The sequence below is a fragment of the Chiloscyllium plagiosum genome, unplaced genomic scaffold, assembly GCF_037043375.1.
Source record: "Chiloscyllium plagiosum isolate Xiang-an unplaced genomic scaffold, Cpla_swu_hap1 HiC_scaffold_4, whole genome shotgun sequence".
In the NCBI taxonomy this organism is placed as follows: Eukaryota; Metazoa; Chordata; class Chondrichthyes; order Orectolobiformes; family Hemiscylliidae; genus Chiloscyllium; species Chiloscyllium plagiosum.
This window is the reverse complement of record NW_028270142.1, coordinates 148,183,060-148,202,336: the sequence shown is the minus strand read 5'-3', so window position 1 is coordinate 148,202,336 and position 19,277 is coordinate 148,183,060. Positions and strand designations below refer to the sequence as shown.

Here is a 19,277-nt window from a genome sequence, read left to right as displayed (position 1 = left end):
CATACAGACACTGCAACAAATATCCCCTTGGCAGAATAGCCCAACACGCTTCCCAGCATCACAAATCAATGAAGTTCTGTTGGGTGGGAGACCAGAGGATACCAGGAGAGGCAATGGCCTAATGGTATTATTGCTGGACTCTGAGACCCAGCTAATGTTCTAGGGACCTGAGTTCAAATCTCACCACAACAGACAGTGCAATTTGAATTTAATATTAAAAATAAATTAGAATTAAGAGACGAATGATGACCACAAATCCATTGCTGATTGTCAGGAAAAACCCATCTTGTTCACTAATGTCCTTTAAGGAAACTGTCGTCCCTACCTGGTCTGGCCTATATGCAATCCCAGACCCACGGCAATGTGATATGGAGTCTTAACTGCCCTCTGGACAATAAATGCTGGCCTAGCCAGCAATACCCTCATCCCGTGAATGAATAAAAAAAACCTAGGAGCAGCGACCTGTACCTAAGAACAGATTGACAGGAGAAAACGCCCCCACACGAAGAGCCAAATCCAGTCTGGATGAGGTAGGGATCGTCTGGCCCTATGCAGCACACATACTTGGAAGCTGTGGTCAAATATGTTTGCAGACTGTCCCCAGATTCAACAAGCAGGACTTATACACTTAATAGTAAGGTCCTAGGGAGTGTTGCTGAACAAAGAGTGCAGGTTCTTAGCTCCATGAAAGTGGAGTCACAGATAGATAGGATAGTGAAGAAGGCATTCGGTATGCTTTCCCTTATTGGTCAGAGTATTGAGTACAGGAGTTGGGAGGTCATGTTGCGGCTGTACAGGACATTGGTTAGGCCACTGTTGGAATATTGCATGCAATTCTTCCTATCAGAAAGATGTTGTGAAACTTGAAAGGGCTCAGCAAAGATTTACAAGGATGTTGCCAGGGTTGGAGGATTTGAACTATATGGAGAGGCAGAACAGGCTGGGGCTGTTTTCCCTGGAGTGTCGGAGGCTGAGGGGTGACATTATAGAGGTATACAAAATTATGAGGGACATGGATAGGGTAAATAGGCAAAGTCTTTTCCCTGGGGTCAGGGAGTCCAGAACTAGAGGGCATAGGTTTAGGGTGAGAGGGGAAAGATATAAAAGAGACCTACGGGGCAACTTTTTCACACAGAGGGTGGTACTTGTATGGAATGAGCTACCAGAGGAAGTGGTGGAGGCTGGTACAATTGCAACATTTAAGAGGCATTTGGATGGGTATATGAATAGGAAGGGTTTAGAGAGATATGGGCCGGGTGCTGGCAGATGGGACTAGATTGGGTTGGGATATCTGGTCAGCATGGACGGGTTGGACCGAAGGGTCTGTTTCCATGCTGTACATCTCTATGACTCTATAATTGCAGAAGCTCCACACAAACAGAAAGATGTTTTCCAAAGCATGGGGAGGGGGAATTGAGGAAGAGTCTTTTCACTTTTAGAAGTTGAGGTGACCTATCAAATCCAAGGGCTTGTACGAGGCAAGACTTCTGGTGATATCATAACATAGTTGGTGAACGCAATAGATTAATACCCACTTTAAATTCCACTGGGCTAAATTGACAGTCTGAATTCAACAAGCCTGGAAAGCTAAACAAGGCCATGCAATCTGCTGGTTCGTTACTAAAACTCAGCTGAGAACCTCCTGCCCTCACAATGTGTGATGGAATTCTCCAGACGTAGGATGTGAGGTCAGCACCAGAACCACTGCTCCCTGACCACCTGAAAACCCGCATTTCCACCACAACTGCCACATTTCTCATTTAAGATCATCAGAGAGACAGAAGGAGCCTTTCAGCCCCACAAGCCTGTTCCATCACACAACCAGATCATAACTGATCTGAGACCAAGTTCCATTTAGCCACCTTCGTCCTATATCCATAAAAGCACTGGTTAACAAAAAATCTATTGCTCTCATATTTAAAATGAACAAATGATTGAGTTCAAGTTGCCATTTGTATTGCTGCATGCTGAGAACTGGTTACTAATTTCACTGCTGAAAAATCCAATACTAGCTTTTGGACAATTTGTCCAAGTCCAAAACCACACCCCACAACCATTCTCACTCCAACAAGTGAAAACAGTTTTGAGATTACTGCATTTGTTCCTCATATTGAAAACTTTGATCAAATCACCCCCTAACCTTACTAGCTTTCGGGGAATACAGTCAGCAGTTTGTGTAACATCTTCACATAATTTAACTGTTTGCGTCTTGGTGTCACTCTGGTGAGTCTACACTCTGCTCCCTCCAAATTCAATATCACCTTCCAAGATATGGAGCTGAGGACTGCTCACAGTGGCTCCAGGTGTGGTCTGCCCAAGACATTGTACAACCACCAGCAGCCCCTGCTTCCTCCCGCCACTCCCTCCCAGCCCTTGCATTCTAGTTCTCCAGGATCATTTAATTTGTGCATTAGTTTCTGTATCTATTCCTGGCATTTAAACGATTTGTGCACTTGGACCCCCTAAGTTTCTTTGGGCCTTCACAGTTTCAAGCTCTTCACCATTTCGAAGGTACCCTGCTCCATGTTTTTTTAGGTACAAAGTGGATGTCCTTACACCTGCCTACATAGAAACATATTTGTCACAGTTTTGGCCATTTACTTGATCATCATCAATATCTTGAATTTTACATTTCCATCCGAACAAACTCAATCTCTCTAAATTACTTTTGGAAGTTACAGTTGAGTTTCACTTTGAGGCGCGGTTGTCACAGGGTAGCTCTGTCCAAAGCAGGATATCTTTGACCTCACGGTCTCAGTTCCAGGCTGCATGAGCCTCCAGCTGGTCATTGCAGAATCTTGACCCTCAACATTAGACAATGTAGCAGTTTAAAAATCTCACACACACAGAACTCACACTCAAAATCTGTCTCATCAAATGTGCGCCGCACTTCCTGCACATTCCGACTGGGAGCATCATGTAGCAAATCATCAAATCTCTCAACTCCCCAAGTCTTGTTCAGGTCACCCTCATCCTCATCTTCAATCTTGGACAATGATGGAGGCTGCACATCTTGGTCGGTCTGGAAAACAAACAGAAACAGCGGTTAAGAATCCCGCTTCTAGTCACAACAGTTTCTTTGCCTTGGATCTACCCAAAGCTTGGCCTGTCTGGATGGCCAACCAGTTTACACAGTGTCAGGATTTAGCTCCATAAGGAGGAAGCCGCCTAATATAGAACCACAGAAAATAGGAGGAATAGACCATTCAGCCCTACTTCACTGTGATCATGATTGTTCATCCTACTCAGTGTATCTCCTTTGAGTCCTTTAGTCCTAAAATCTATATCTCTTGAAAACATGGAATTTTTTACCTCAACCACATTTTGTGACAGAGAATTCCACAGGCTCACCACTCTCTAGGTGAAGACATTTCTCCTCATTTCAGTCTTAAATAGAGCCATAGAGTCATACAGCATGGAAACAGACCCTTCAGTCCAACTAATATATGCCGAACATAATCCCAGACTAAACCAGTCCCACCTAGAATCATCATGGAATCTCTACAGTGTGGAAACAGGCCATTTGGCTCAACATTGAAGAGCACCCCACCTAGACTCACCCCCTACCCTAACCCTTTAACCCTACATTTCCCATGGCTAACCCAACTAATACACACATCCCTGGATGCTATTAGTATATTTAGCATGACCAACTAAACTGCATATCTTTGGACTGTGGAGCATCCGGAGGAAAACTATGCAGACACGGGAAGGATGTGCAAATTTAACGCAGTCACCAGAGGCTGGAATTGAACCTGGGTCCCTGGCCCTGTGAGGCAGCAGTGGTAACCACTGAGCCACCTGCCTACACCTAGCCCATATCCCTCCAAACCTTTCCTATCACGTATCCATCCAAATATCTTTTAGACATTGTAATGGTACCTGCATCCACTACTTCCTCAGGCAATCCAATGGCCTACCTTGCATCCTCACACTGGGACCCCTAGTTCTGGACTTCCTGAAAAATCTGAAACCTCTTTCCTGTGTTTACCCTGTCCAGTCCTGTTGAATTTTATAAGTGTCTATGAGATCTCCCCAACCCTGCCAAAGTTATTCCTTGAAATTCCAGTGAATACAGTCCTAGTTAATCCAGTCTCACCTCATAAGTTAGTTGTGACATTCGAGGAATTTGTCTGGTAAACTCTTGTCCGACTACCTCCATAGCCAGAATAGCCTTCTCAAGTAAGGAGACTGAAGTGCACACAATATTCGAGTTGTAATCTCACCAAGGCCCTGGACAATAGCAGCAAGGCATCTCTGCCCCTGTACTCGAATTCCCTCACTATAAAGGCCAACATACCATTTGCCCTCTTCTGCTGCACCTGTATATGCTTACCTTCAGGTGAGTGGTGCACAAAAGACATCCAGGTCTCATTGCACTTCCTCCTTTCCCAAACTATCGCTATTCAGAGATTAATCTGCTTTCCGGTTTTTGCTACCAATGTGGATAACTGAGAGGTTATACTTCATTTGCCACATACTTGCCCATTCATTTGATTTGTCCTAAGCACACCAAATCATCTCTGCATCCTCCACACAGTCCACCCTCCCACTCACCTTTGTGCCATCTGCAAAATTGAAGATATTAGAGAACCGGTCAGCAGACAGGGAACAAACAGGCATTTTTCCGAGTGGGTAGCAGTGACTAGTGGTGTACCGCAGGCATCACTGCTTGGACTGGTTACATCTTCAAAAATTCATATAAATTTGTCAAGCATGAAATCCCTTTTGAAAATCCACGCCGACCCTGTCACTGTTTTCTAAGGGCTTTGCTATTAAATCTTTAATAATAAACTCCATCTTCCCCACACCAATGTCAGGCTAATCAATCTATAATTCTGTATTTTCTATCCACCTCCTTTTTTAAACAGTGAGGTTACATTAGCTACCTTCCAACCCAGAGGAACTGTTCCAGTGTCAATGGAATCTTGAAAGATGACCACAAATGCACTATTTCTACAGCCAGTTCCATAAACATTCTTGGATGTAGATTATCAAGCCTCGGGGAATTATTAGCCCTAATCGCACCAATTTCCACAACACCATTTCCTTACTAATACTGATTGCCTTCAGTTCCTTCCTCTCACTAAACCCTGTGTTCCCCAACATGTTTGGGACATTATTTGTGTCCACTTTTCTGAAGACAGAACAAAAATAACTATTTACTTTGTCTGCCATCTCATCCTTCTCCCCAGTATAACTTGCCTTATCTCTTAGCGGAAGGGACCTATATTTGTTTTCACCAATCTTTTTCTCTTCACATATTGATGAAAGCTTTTACAATCAGTTTGCAAGCTTCCTCTCCCACTCTTCCTTCCTTCTTAATTAATCCCTTTGTCCACTTTTGCTGAAATCTAAATTGCTCCTGATCTTTAGATCTGCTGCTCTTTTTGCCTAATTTGTATGCCCTTCCTTGGATCTAATACCATCTCGAATTTCCCTTGTTCGCCATGGTCAGGACACCTTTCCTGTTTTATTTTTGTGACAGTCACTTTTAATGATTTGGATGAGGGAACTAAATGCACCATATTCAAGCCTGTGGATGACAATAATAGGTGAGAAAATAACTGATGAGGATGACTCAAAGTATCTACCTAGGGACATAGACAGGTTAAATTAGTGGGCAAAAACATGGCACTGGGGAATGTGAGATTGTTCACTTTGGCAGGAAGAATACAGGAGCTGATTATTACCTAATGGAGAAAGACTCAAAAATGACCGGACAGAGGGATTTAGGAGTCCTCATCCATAAATCACAAAAAGCTAGCATCTCATCCAGTGGGTAACAGAAAAGGCAAACAGAACACTGACCTTTATTACAAAGAGAATCGAGTATCAAAATAGGGATGAAAACTGAAAGAAGTATGAATGCTATAAATCAGAAACAAAAATAGAAATTGCTGGAAAAGCTCAGCAGGTCTGACCCTTCCTCAGAACTCGACCCAAAACATTAACTCTGATTTCTCTCCACAGATGCTGCCAGACTTGTTGAGCTTTTCCATCAATTTATGTTTTTGAATGAAAGTAAGGAGGCCTTAGTAAAACCATATACTGTAAAAGACACAAGTTAGCCGACTGAATACTGTGAACTGTTTTGTTTAAGGAAACAAATCCTTGAAAGTGGAGTCGCAGGTAGATAGGATAGTGAAGAAGGCATTTGGTATGCTTTCCTTATTGAGTACAGAAGTTGGGAGGTCATGTTGTGGCTGTACAGCACATTGGTTAGGCCACTGTTGGAATATTGTTTGCAATTCTGGTCTCCTTCCTATCGGAAAGATGTTGTAAAACTTGAAAGGGTTCAGAAAAAAATTTACAAGGATGTTGCCAGGATTGGAGGATTTGAGCTATAGGGAGAGGTTGTTTTCCCTGGAGCGTCAGAGGCTGAGGGGTAACCTTATAGAGATTTACAAAATTATGAGGGGCATGGATAGGAAAAATAGACAAGGTCTTTTCCCTGGGGTCGGGGAGTCCAGAACTAGAGGGCATAGGTTTAGGGTGAGAGGGGAAAGATATAAAAGAGGCCTAAGGGGTAACTGTTTCACATAGAGGGTGGTACTTGTATGGAATGAGCTGCCAGAGGAAGTGGTGGAGGCTGGTATAATTGCAACATTTAAAAGGCACCTGGATGGGTATATGAATAGGAAAGGTTTGGAGGGATATGGGCTGGGTGCTGGCAGGTGGGTCTAGATTGTGTTGAGATATCTGGTTGGCATGGACGAGTTGGACCGAAGGGTCTGTTTCCATGCTGTACATCTTCATGACTCTAAATCTAAAAAAAAATACTTTTATTAGAGGCAGTCCACAGAAGATTCACTAGGCTGATCCCAGGTATGGAGGGACATTACTTAAGAGGAGAGGTTTAGTAGGTTGGGTCTGTACTTATTGGAATTATAATAATCAGAGGTGACCTTATTGAACTGTACAAGATTCTTAGGGGATTTGATAAGGTCACGAGTAAGAGTTTGCATATTTTAGACAGATGAAGAGGAACGTCTTCTCTCAGAATGTAGTGAATTTGTGGAATTCTTTGCCACAGAGGGCTGTTGTGGCTGGGTCATTAAATATATTCAAGACTGAGATTGACAGGTTTTTAATCAGGAAGGAAATCGAGGGTTACAAGGAGAAGACAGCAAAGTGGAATTGAGAATTATCAGATCAGCCACTACCTCAGTGAATGATAGAGCAGAATTAATGGGTTCAAAGGGATAACGTTATCTCCTGAAAAATCTTATGTGACATCATAGGGTTTAAAAGTTATTAAGGATTTGTTAATAGTATGTTAATTATATTATTATGCTAAATTGGTGAAGGGACATTGTGTAAATAATTACTTAGAGTACTTCTAAAGAGAGACTGGTGGAACATTCTTTGGGTCGGTGCAATGCTACATTCTGTGAACAAACCCATTATTGTGAAAAGTACCTGTGGCCAGTGGTCACCAAATGGCTGGGTAAATTGAATAGCGTCAAGATAGATTTGAAAACGAAAAATGTAAAAGAATGGGGACAGAACTAAGTGGGTACTAAGTACCAGTTCATAGAATTCATATAATCCCTACAGTGTGGAAACAGGCCATTTGGCCCAACAAGTTTACACCGAGCCTCCGAAGAGTATCCCACCCAGACCCATTCCTCTACCCTACTACTCTACATTTCCTGATTAATGCACCTAACCTACACATCCCTGAACACTATGGGCAATTTAGCATGGCCAATTCACCGAACTTGCACATCTCTGGACTGTGGGAGGAAACCGGAGCATCAGAGGAAACCCACGCAGACACGGGCAGAATGTGCAAACTCCACATAGACAGTCGACCGAAGCTGGAATCGACTCCAGTTCCCTGGTGCTGGGAGGCTGCGCTGCTAACCAACTGAAGAGCCAGAGATAGCGCAGGCAAAACTAGTTTCTGTTGTACTCTTTTAATGCTGCATGTTGGTAAATCCTTTATCTCCCTCATCAATTCTTGTCTTTTCAACAAAGCTTCACATTGAAATACGACTCGAGATGCTATCAGCTTAACTGCATAAATTCAGTTTTGCAGTTAACTGCAAATAACTGCTGTGTGTTTATAAAACAAAAGGAGCATACGGGTGGCCGTGAGAAATTACAGTCTCCGGGACCATCCCACTCTCTCTAAAACAGAATGTGTGGGTTGTGCAAAACGGCTCATGCAAAGACTCTGAGGTTGATTCATCTCTGTCCCCAAACCATAACAAAACACAAGAATGGGGAGCTTCAATTATGAAGACTAACAGAAGTTAGAACCAGTAGCCCTGGAGAACAGAAAGTGCCATCAGGGAATTTGATAGAAGTTTGCAAAACCATGCGATAATGGGGCGGCAGGGTGGCTCAGTGGTTGGCATTGCTGCCTCACAGCACAAGGATGCAGGTTTGAGTCCTGCCTCGGGTAACTGCCTGTGTGGAGTTTGCACATTCTCCCCATGTCTGTGTGGGTTTCCTCCGGTTGGTCTGGTTTCCTCCCACAATCCAAAGATGTGCAGGCTAAATTGCCCATAGTGTAAGGTGCATTAATCAGGGGTAAATATAGGATAGGGAATGAGTCTGGGTGGGTACTCTTCGGAGGGTCAGTGTGGACTTGTTGGCCTGAAGGGCCTGTTTCCATACTCTAGGAACCTAATCAAAAAAAAGGACAGAGTGAATAGAAAGAAAGTTATGCTTGGTGAAAGAATCGAGAATGAGAGCACATATCAAAAGTCATTGGCAAAAGAAATGTGAGCAAAATTATTTCTGCACAGCATTTAATTAAGATCTCGAATGCACCGACTGACTCTGGTACAGGCAGGTTCAATCAAGGTTCTCAAGAGGAAAATGAACAGTTGCTTGAAAGGATGAATATACAGGTTACATCCAAATTTGTGCGAAGATTTGTAGCTCGGGTGCTCGTTGTTGTGGTTCTGTTCGCCGAGCTGGAAGTTTTTGTTGCAAACGTTTCGTCCCCTGTCTAGGTGACATCCTCAGTGCTTGGGAGCCTCCTGTGAAGCGCTTCTGTGGTGTTTCCTCCGGCATTTATAGTGGCCTGTCCCTGCCGCTTCCGGTTGTCAGTTTCAGCTGTCCGCTGTAGTGGTTGGTATATTAGGTCCAGGTCGATGTGTTTGTTGATGGAGTTTGTGGATGAGTGCCATGCTTCTAGGAATTCCCTGGCTGTTCTTTGTTTGGCTTGTCCTATAATGGTAGTGTTGTCCCAGTCGAATTCATATTGCTTGTCGTCTGCGTGTGTGGCTACTAAGGATAGCTGGTCGTGTCATTTCGTGGCTAATTGATGTTCGTGGATGCGGATCGTTAGCTGTCTTCCTGTTTGTCCTATATAGTGTTTTGTGCAGTCCTTGCATGGGATTTTGTATACTACATTGGTTTTGCTCATGCTGGGTATCGGGTCCTTCATTCTGGTGAGTTGTTGTCTGAGTGTGGCTGTTGGTTTGTGTGCTGTTATAAGTCCTAGTGGTCGCAGTAGTCTGGCTGTCAGTTCAGAGATGTTCTTGATGTATGGTAGTGTGGCTAGTCCTTTGGGTTGCGGCATGTCCTCGTTCCGTTGTTTTTCCCTTAGGCATCTGTTGATGAAATTGCAAGGATATCCGTTTTTGGAGTTCTGGTGTGCTGGTGTGTTGTGGCCCTTTTGAATAGTGTCTTGATGCAACTTCGTTTGTGTGTATTGGGGTGGTTGTTTTCATAGTTCAGGACTTGGTCTGTGTGTGGCTTTCCTGTGTACCTTTGTGGTGAATTCTCCGTTCGGTGTTCTCTGTACCATCACGTCTAGGAATGGGAGTTGGTTGTCCTTTTCTTCCTCCCTCGTGAATTGGATTCCTGTGAGTTTGGAGTTAATGATCCGGTGTATTTTCTCTATTTCCGTGTTTTTAATGATTACAAAGGTGTCATCAACGTATCTGACCCAGAGTTTGGGTTGAATTTGTGGTAAGACCGTTTGTTCTAACCAATATACTGGCCACTACAGCGGACAGCTGAAACTGACAACCGGAAGCGGCAGGGACAGGCCACTATAAATGCCGGAGGAAACACCACAGAAGCGCTTCACAGGAGGCTCCCAAGCACTGAGGATGTCACCTAGACAGGGGACGAAACGTTTGCAACAAAACCTTCCAGCTCGGCATACAGGTTACATGGCGAAGGCGTAGAATGGCAGAGAGGAAGGTGCCCATTAGAAGAGCCAGCAGAGGCGAGGTGCGGGGTAGTGGGGAACAAGTCAGTATTTACTGTGGAAAATGATCTGGAAGATATAGAAAGTAGTGAAATAGATGGTGACACCTTGCAAAATGTTCATATTACAGAGGAGGAAGTGCTGGATGTCTTGAAATGCATAAAGGTAGATAAATCCCCAGGACCTTATCAGGTGTACCCTAGAACTCTGTGGGAAGCTAGAGAAGTGATTGCTGGGCCTCTTGCTGAGATATTTGTATCATCGAAGGTCACAGATGAGGTGCCAGAAGACTGGAGGTTGGCAAACGTGGTGCCACTGTTTACGAAAGGGTGGTAAGGACAAGCCAGGGAACTATAGACCAGTGAGCCTGATGTTGGTGGTGGGCAAGTTGTTGGAGGGAATCCTGAGGGACAGGATGTATATGTATTTGGAAAGGCAAGGACTGATTAGGGATCGTCAACATGGTTTTGTGCGTAGGAAACCACATCGAACAAACTTGATTGAGTTTTTTGAAGAAGTAACAAAGAAGATTGATGAGGGCAGAGTGGTGGCTGTGATTTATATGGACTTCAGTAAGGCATTCGTCAAGACTCCCCATGGGAAACTGGTTAGCAAGGTTAGATCTCATGGAATGCAGGGAGAACTAGCCATTTGGATACAGAACTGGCTCAAAGGTAGAAGACAGAGGGTGGTGGTGGAGGGTAGTTTTTCAGACTGGAGACCTGTGACCAGTGCAGTGCCACAAGGATCGGTGCTGGGTCCTCTACTTTTCGTCATTTACATAAATGATTTGGATGCGAGCATAAGAGGTACAGTTCGTAAGTTTGCAGATGACACCAAAATTGGAGGTGTAGTGGACAGTGAAGAGGGTTACCTCAAATTACAACAGGATCTGGACCAGATGGGCCAATGGGCTGAGAAGTGGCAGATGGAGTTTAATTCAGATAAATGCGAGGTGCTGCATTTTGGGATCTTAGCAGGACTTAGACACTTAATGATAAGGTCCTAGAGAGTGTTGCTGAACAAACAGACCTTGGAGTGCAGCTTCATAGCTCCTTGAAAGCGGAGTTGCAGGTAAATAGGATAGTGAAGAAGGCATTTGGTATGCTTTCTTTTATTGGTCAGAGTATTGAGTACAGAAGTTGGGAGGCCATGTTGTGGCTGTACAGGACATCGGTTGTACAGGGCACCCCCACCCCCGTCCCACCACGAGACAGAGTATGTGAGAGAGAGAGACACACACACACACACAGTGAGAAAGAGACAGAGAGAGGGACAGAGAATGAGAGAGAGAGAGAGAGATAGAGTATGACAGAGAGAGTCTAGATTAGAGTGGTGCTGGAAAAGCACAGCAGGTCAGGCAGCATCCAAAGAGCAGGAAAATCGAGGGGGTGGGGGTGCCCGTACCAGTGCTCAGTGTGATGGTGTTGGACGTGCTGTTCCCAATTCAGACTGACTGAGTTCTCCCAGTCAGAAAGTCCAGAATCCAGTTACAAAGGGAGGCAAAAGCCCTTCATCAGGAATAGAGGCAGGGTGCCTGTAGAGAGAGAGAGACAGTGACAGAGAGAGAGAGACAGAGAGTGAGAGAATATGAGAGAGAGAGAATGAGAAACAGAGAGTATGAGAGAGAGTGAGACAGAGTATGACAGAGAGAGAGAGACAGAGACAGTGTGAGACAGAGAGACAGAATGAGAAAGAGACAGAGAAAGGGACAGAGAATGAGAGAGAGATAGAATGAGAGAGAGAGAGATAGAATGAGAGAGAGAGAGAGAGAGAGAGAGGGACATGCACACATAGAGGAAAGAGAGCTCCCCCTGATGGCCTACTAAATCAGAAGTCACACGACACCAGGTTATAGTCCAATGCTCATGTTTATTTGAAATCACTAGGTTATAGAGTGCAGCCTTTTCGGTAGGTGCAGTAACCTGCTCTGATATAAACTAACTCCCAGGATTTAATAGTTAGCTTTCATATCAAAGTTTACTGATTTCCATAACACCAGAGGAGTAACACTGGCTTTGACACACTCAATTTGGGAGTAAAATTTCCATTCATGAACAACGCTCAGTAATGTGTGGCAAAAGGTGATGGATCAAGATGGGGGAGGGAATGGGTAGAGCAATCCTTCACAAACCCTCCTGAACTCGACTGTTACTGATCTCCCCCCAAACTTGTTTCTCAGTCTTGCTGAAGTGCCTTCCAGACACCAGGTCTGCACCTGAGCTCAGTCAGCCCAGCTCCCTCACAAACAACAATCGACCCCACTCCTCCATCAGTTTGACCCACCACAGCCTTCCAATGATTGTTTGAGCTTCTGCCATTCTTTGACGTATTGCAAGTCTGGACTCCCCATGTATACCTGGTATTTATGCCTCAGCTCACAGTTGATACTCCATTATTGGTGGGAGAGAATTCACCGTCACTCTCCACCACCTCAGAGTCAATCTCAATCCCCATGGCTCTGCTCTCTCTGCCCCGATGCTTCTCTCAGCTTCTGCTGTATCCTCTCTGTCCTCCCAGTGACACAGCCATCCTGTGATTTTCATGTACAGTAACAGAATGATTCCTGCATGATGTACACATTAGCTATCCCATGTCAGCAATATTAACCTTACCTAATCAAGAGCAGTTTTGAGTGTTTGTGTGAATGTGTGTAACAGCATGCTCTTACTTGTGAGAGAATGTGTCCGTGCATGCAAGAGACTGAGGAGAAGTAAGTATTAGTCAGAGTGAGTGACTGTGAATGAGGAAGAGTGACAGAGCAAGTGAATAAGACAGCAAGACTGGGAGTGTAAGCATAAGAACCGATGAGCGAGAATTACAGATGGAATGAGAGAGTAAGAGGGTGACAGTAGGAGTTACAATAGAGATTGGGTATATGGGTGCAGCTGAGATAGAAACAGTTAATCTGCCCATGCACAGGGGTACAGGTGTGAGAATGAGAAATAGGGAAGCGTGTGTCTAAGACTGCGTAATTATGATTGTGAATGTGAGAGGAAGCAAGAATGTGAGCAATGGTGTGCACACAGGCCAGCAAATTTTGGAAAAATGTAGATATAGTAGGGTTGTTGTTATGGATGACTTCAACTTTCCGAATATCGCCTGGAACCTCCTTAGTGTAGATGGTTTGGATGGAGCCGTTTTTGTCAGGTGTGTTCAGGAGGGTATCCTTAGTCAGTATGTGGACAGGCTGACAAGGGGAGAGGCCATTTTGGATTTGGTGCTCGGCAATGAGCCAGGTCAGGTGTCAGATCTCGCAATGGGAGAACACTTTGGTGACAGTGACCACAACTGCCTCACATTTACCATAGCCTTGGAGGGGGAAAGGAGCAGTTACGGAGGCAAGATATTTAATTAGGGCAAAGGAAATTATGACGCTATCTGATAGGAGTTGGTAAATACAGACTGGGAGCAATTGTTCCACAGAAAGGGCACAGCAGACATGTGGAGACTATTTAAGGAGCAGTTGTTACGAGTGATGCACGAATTTGTTCCTCTAAGACAGCTAAGAAGGGGTAAGATTAAGTAGCCTTGGATGATGAGAACAGAGGAGCTTCTCGTCAAAAAGAAGGCGGCACCTTACATAAGGTGGAGAAAGCAAGGGTCTAGCACAGCTTTAGAGGATTACAGGCTTGCTAGAAAGGAGCTCAGAAATGGACTGAGGAAAGCCAGGAGGGGCCACGATAAAGGCTTGGCAGGAAGTATTAGGGAGAACCCAAAGGCATTTTACTCATAAGTGAGGAATAAGAGAATGATCAGGGAGAAGGTAAGGCTGGTCAGGGATAGCGTAGGGAATTTTTGCGTGGAGTCTGAGTAGATAGGGGAAGTCCTAAATGAGTTTTTTGCTTTGATTTTCACTAAGGAAAGGGACCTTGTTGTGAATGAGAACTTTGAGGAGCTGGGAACACGCTTGAACGGAACAAGATTGATGAAGTTGATGTGCTAGAAATTTTGGAAAACATCAAGATTGGCAAGTCCCCAGGGCCACACCAGATTTATCCTAGACTGCTCCAGGAAGCGAGAAAGGAGGTTGCTAAGCCGCTGACGAAGATCTTTCTTCCTCACTCTCCATTGGAGTCGTACCGGAGGATTGGAGGGAGGCGAATGTTGCTCCTCTTTTCAAGAAGGGTAATAGGGAAATCCCTGGCAATTACAGACCAATCAGTCTTACGTCTGTGGTCAGCAAGGTTTTGGAAAGAATTCTGAGGGATAGGATTTATGACTATTTGGCAAAGCATAGTGTGATTAAAGGCAGTCAGCATGGCTTTGTGAGGGGCAGGTCATGCCTCACAAATCTTATTGAGTTCTTTGAGGAGGTGACAAGACAGGTCGACGAAGATCGAGCAGTGTATGTGGTGTATATTGACTTCAACAAGTCATTTGAGAAGGTTCCCCACAGCAGGCTCAGTCATACGGTCAGGAGGTGTGGGATAGAGGGAGATTTGGCTATCTAGATTCAGAATTGGTAGGCTGACAGAGAGTGGTTGTAGATGGAAAGTATTCTGCCTGGAGGTCAGTCTTGAGTGGTGTCCCGCGGGGCTCCGTACTTGGGCCTCTGCGCTTTGTAGTTTTTATAAATGACTTGGATGAGGAGGTTGAGGGATGGGTTAGTAAATTTGCAGGTGACACAAAAGGTTGGAGGTGTCATTGATAGTATCGAGGGCAATTGCAGGCTGGAGCGTGACAGACAGGATACAGAGCTGGGCTGAGAAATGGCACCATGCTGGCCTTCATCGGCCGAGACATTGAGTATAGGCGTTGGGACAATATGTTGTAGTTGTAGACGTTGTGTACAGTTTTGGTCACCCTGTTATAGGACGGACATAGTTAAATTGGAAGGAGTGCAAAGAAGATTTACGAGGTTGTTAGAAGAACTAGTAGGCCTGAGTTATACGGCGAGATTGGCCAGGGTAGGACTTTATTCCTTGGAAAGTAGAAGAGGGAGAGGTGACCTTATTGAGTTTATAAAATCATAAGGGGCATAGATAGGATGAATGCATATAGTCTATTTCCTGGATAAATGCGAAGTGATGCATTTTGGAAGGTCAAACTTGAACGCTGAATATAGGATTAAAGACAAGATTCTTGGCAGTGTGGAGGAACAGAGGGATCTTGGTGTTCAAGTACATAGATCCCTCAAAGTTGTCACCCAATTGGATTGGGTTGTTAAGAAAGCATAAGGTGCTTTGGCTTTCATTAACAGGGAGATCACTTTTAAGAGCTGCGAGGTTTTGCTACAGCCCTACAAAACCCTGGTGAGACCACACTTGGAATATTGTGTCCAGTTCTGGTCACCCTACTATAGGAAAGATACAGAGGCTTTGGAGAGGATGTAAAGAAGGTTTACCAGGATGCTGTCTGGACTGGAGGGCTTGTCTTATGAAGAAAGGTTTACGAAGCTCGGACTTTTCTCTCTGGAGAGGAGGAGGAAGAGAGGTGACCTGATCGAGATATACAAGGTAATGAGAGGCATGGATAGAGTCATAGCCAGAGACCTTTCCCCAGCGCAGGACTGACTGGCACAAGGGGTCATAGTTTTAAGATATTCGGAGGAAGGTATAGAGGAGACGTCAGAGGTAGGTGCTTTGCACATGGAATGCGTTGCCAGTTGTGGTGGTGGAAGCAGAGTCATCAGGACATTTAAGCGACTGCTGGACATACACATGGACAGCAGTGAATTGAGGGGTGCGTAGGTTAGGTTATTTTATTTTACATTAGAATTAATCCTTGGCACAACATCGTGGGCCGAAGGGCCTGTTCTGTGCTGTACTTTTCTATGTTTTATAAGGGAAGGTGTAAGGGATAGTGTGAACTGGTGAGTGTCTGTGTGTTCTCACATACCGGGGTGGATGACAGATTGTGTGTTATGATGTGCATGTGAGGCATGTGCAGGAATAAAGGTGAGTGAGGAGATGTAACCGGAAATGTCCACTGGAGGGTGACCGTATCAGAAACTCTTCAAATACAAATACTGAAATCCTTTACCACTAAACTCACACAGATGGGAGAAGAGATCTCAGTGAAGACTTATTTTAATATCTCACTCAAAAGACAGCTTTGCAAGAAGCACAGCACCCTTCAGCACTGACCATCTGAATGTGCATTGCTACGTCAACACTAACTCTCCGACAACGAGGTACTCCCTCAGCACTGACCAGCCGACAATGCAGCACTCCCTCAGTATTGACCCTCCGATAGTGCAGTGCTCCATCAGTATTGGCCCTCCTACAATGCAGCATTCCCTCAGCACTGACCGGCCGACAGCACAGCGCTCCCTCAGCACTGACCGGCCGACAGTGCGGCACTCCCTCATCACTGACCAGCCGACAGTGCAGTGCTCCCTCACTACCGACCCTCCGACAGTGCAGCACTCCCTTAGTACTGACCGGGCGACAGTGCGGCACTCCCTCAGCACTGACCGGCCGACAGTGCGGCACTCCCTCAGCACTGACTGGCCGACAGTGCGGCACTCCCTCAGCACTGACTGGCCGACAGTGCGGCACTCCCTCAGCACTGACCCTTTGACAGCATGGCACTCCCTCAGTACTGACCCTCTGACTTTGCGGCGCTCCCTCTACACTGACCCTCCGACAGTGCGGCGCTCCCTCAGCACTGACTGGCCGACAGCATGGCACTCCCTCAGCACTGACCCTCCGACAGTGCGGCATTCCCTCAGCACTGACCCTCCGACAGTGCGGCACTCCCTCAGCACTGACCCTCCGACAGTGCGGCACTCCCTCAGCACTGACTGGCCGACAGTGCGGCACTCCCTCAGCACTGACTGGCCAACAGTGCGGCACTCCCTCAGCACTGAATGGCCGTCAGTGCGGCACTCCCTCAGCACTGACCCTCCGACAGTGCGGCACTCCCTCAGCACTGACTGGCCGACAGTGCGGCACTCCCTCAGCACTGACCCTTTGACAGCATGGCACTCCCTCAGCACTGACCCTCCGACAGTGCGGCATTCCCTCAGCACTGACCCTCCGACAGTGCGGCACTCCCTCAGCACTGACCCTCCGACAGTGCGGCACTCCCTCAGCACTGACCCTCTGACAGTGCAGCGCTCCCACAGCACTAACCCTCCGACAGTGCGGCGCTCCCTCAGCACTGACATCGACAGTGCAGCGCTCCCTCAGCACTGACCCTCCGACAGTGCGGCGCTCCCTCAGCACTGACACCGACAGTGCAGCGCTCCCTCAGCACTGACCCTCCGACAGTGCGGCACTCCCTCAGCACTGACCCTCTGACAGTGCGGCACTCCCTCAGCACTGACCCTCCGACAGTGTGGCACTCCCTCAGCACTGACACCGACAGTGCAGCACTCCCTCAGCACTGACACCGACAGTGCAGCGCTCCTTCAGCGCTGACCCTCCGACAGTGCAGCACTTCTAAAACACTGACCCTCTGACAACACCACACTCATCTCTGATGAGCACTTATCGATGTGAAACATTGTCCTCATTTCTCTTTCCACTGCTTTGACCTGGCCTGCTGATTAATTATATCTCATGCTTTAATAACAGGAGGGAGATGGAAACAGTCCTTACCTCGCTCATGTTGGAAAATAACTGGCGTTAGTAGCCAGCTCTTAAGTATCCGTTAGCAAGGCTTGCAGACGCTCTCTGACTTAACGGCAGTCGGAACATCACTGCCAAATCCCATCAAAAGCACATATAATAGCCATTTTGTGATAATCACTTTTATCACCATAGATTTAACCTGACAAGCTCCCTCGTGCCTGGAACAGGCTGCTTTGTTAACAATGACTGATAACATTGCCATTTATTTAAGGACACGGTGCAGTGTCCCACACCACGGGATACCCATTAGCACGATGCAAAAAGCTATACCCGCAGCACACGGTAAACATTTACAGACGGCGTCCTTTACAGCACACTGAGGAATCAGCTGCTCCCGAGCCAAAGAGCCCTCACACAGACAGGGGGAGGGAAGTAGTCACCTTCTCGTGGACCTGAAGGTCCAAATGCTGACTGTAACCTACAAGGCAGGAAGGTCTCAGCTCTGAAGTACAATGGAGCCTCAAAGTCATCGACTATGCTGGAGAGCTGCATTTCTGTAGCGACTTTTAGAACCTTACGGCATTCCAAAATGGTTCACTGTCCATTAAGTACAATTTGAGGCATAGACACTCTTACAATGCAGGAAATGCAGCAACCAATTTGGTCTCAGCAAGTTCTCTAAAGTAGCCTGTCATCTAAAAACTGAAGTAACTGCAGATGCTGTAAATCAGAAACAAAAACAGAAATTGCTGGAAAAACTCATCAGGCCTGGCAGCATCTATGAAGAGAAATCAGAGTTAACATTTTGGGTTTCAGAACTGAGAAAGGGTCTCCTGATCCAAAGCATTCACTCTGATTTCTCTTCACAGATGCTGCCAAACCTGCTGAGCTTTTCCAGCAATGTCTGTTTTTGTTAGCCCGTCATCTACTCAATAGCATAGGAAAGAAGAGCAGGAGTTGAGCACTCAACCCATTAAGCTCCCTCCACCATTTAACACGATCACCTCTGAACTGTGGATTCAACTCTACTTTCCCATTCACTTTCCTCTCCCTTGATTCCCTGAGAGACCAAATATCTGTCCATCCCGGCTTTAAATATATTTAACAATGGAGTACTCACAATACTCTGGAGTAGGGAATTCAAAATATCCACTTCCATAATTGCCCTTAAACTGATGGATTTGGACTTCAAAGGGCAGTTACAGTTCACCCAGAATCTATGGGTCTGGAGTCACATGCAGAGCAGACCTGGAAAACTCAGCATATTTCCTTCCCAAAAGGACAGTCGTGAGCCAGATGGGTTTTTACAACAAGAGATGTCACTTACTGACATTAGTGAGATGATGACAACATTGAGGCATGCTTCCAAGGCTGAATAGGCGAAAGATTCTTTCTCTTGGAGTGTGGGAGATTATGGAGTGACTTTAAAGAGGTTTATAAAATCATGAGGGGCATGAATAGGGTGAATAGCCAAGGTGTTTCTCCTAGAGTGGGATAGCCCAAAACTAAGGTGGGAGGAGAAAGATTTAAAAAGGACCTGAGGGGCAACTTTTACAATGCAGAGGGTAGTACGTGTATGG

At 45.8% G+C, this 19,277-nt stretch overlaps 1 protein-coding gene across 11 annotated transcripts in view; it reads right to left on the bottom strand.

The window, feature by feature from the left end:
- LOC122548789 (anion exchange protein 2-like) overlaps window positions 1-19,277 on the bottom strand; it is a 229,234-nt gene that overhangs the window by 83,243 nt on the left and 126,714 nt on the right. For all 11 annotated transcript variants that reach the window (XM_043687558.2, XM_043687561.2, XM_087986778.1 and 8 more), the window contains one exon: window positions 2,857-3,022. In XM_043687558.2, coding sequence (XP_043543493.1) covers window positions 2,857-3,022 — 166 coding nt within the window. The remainder of the gene's footprint in view (window positions 1-2,856; window positions 3,023-19,277) is intronic.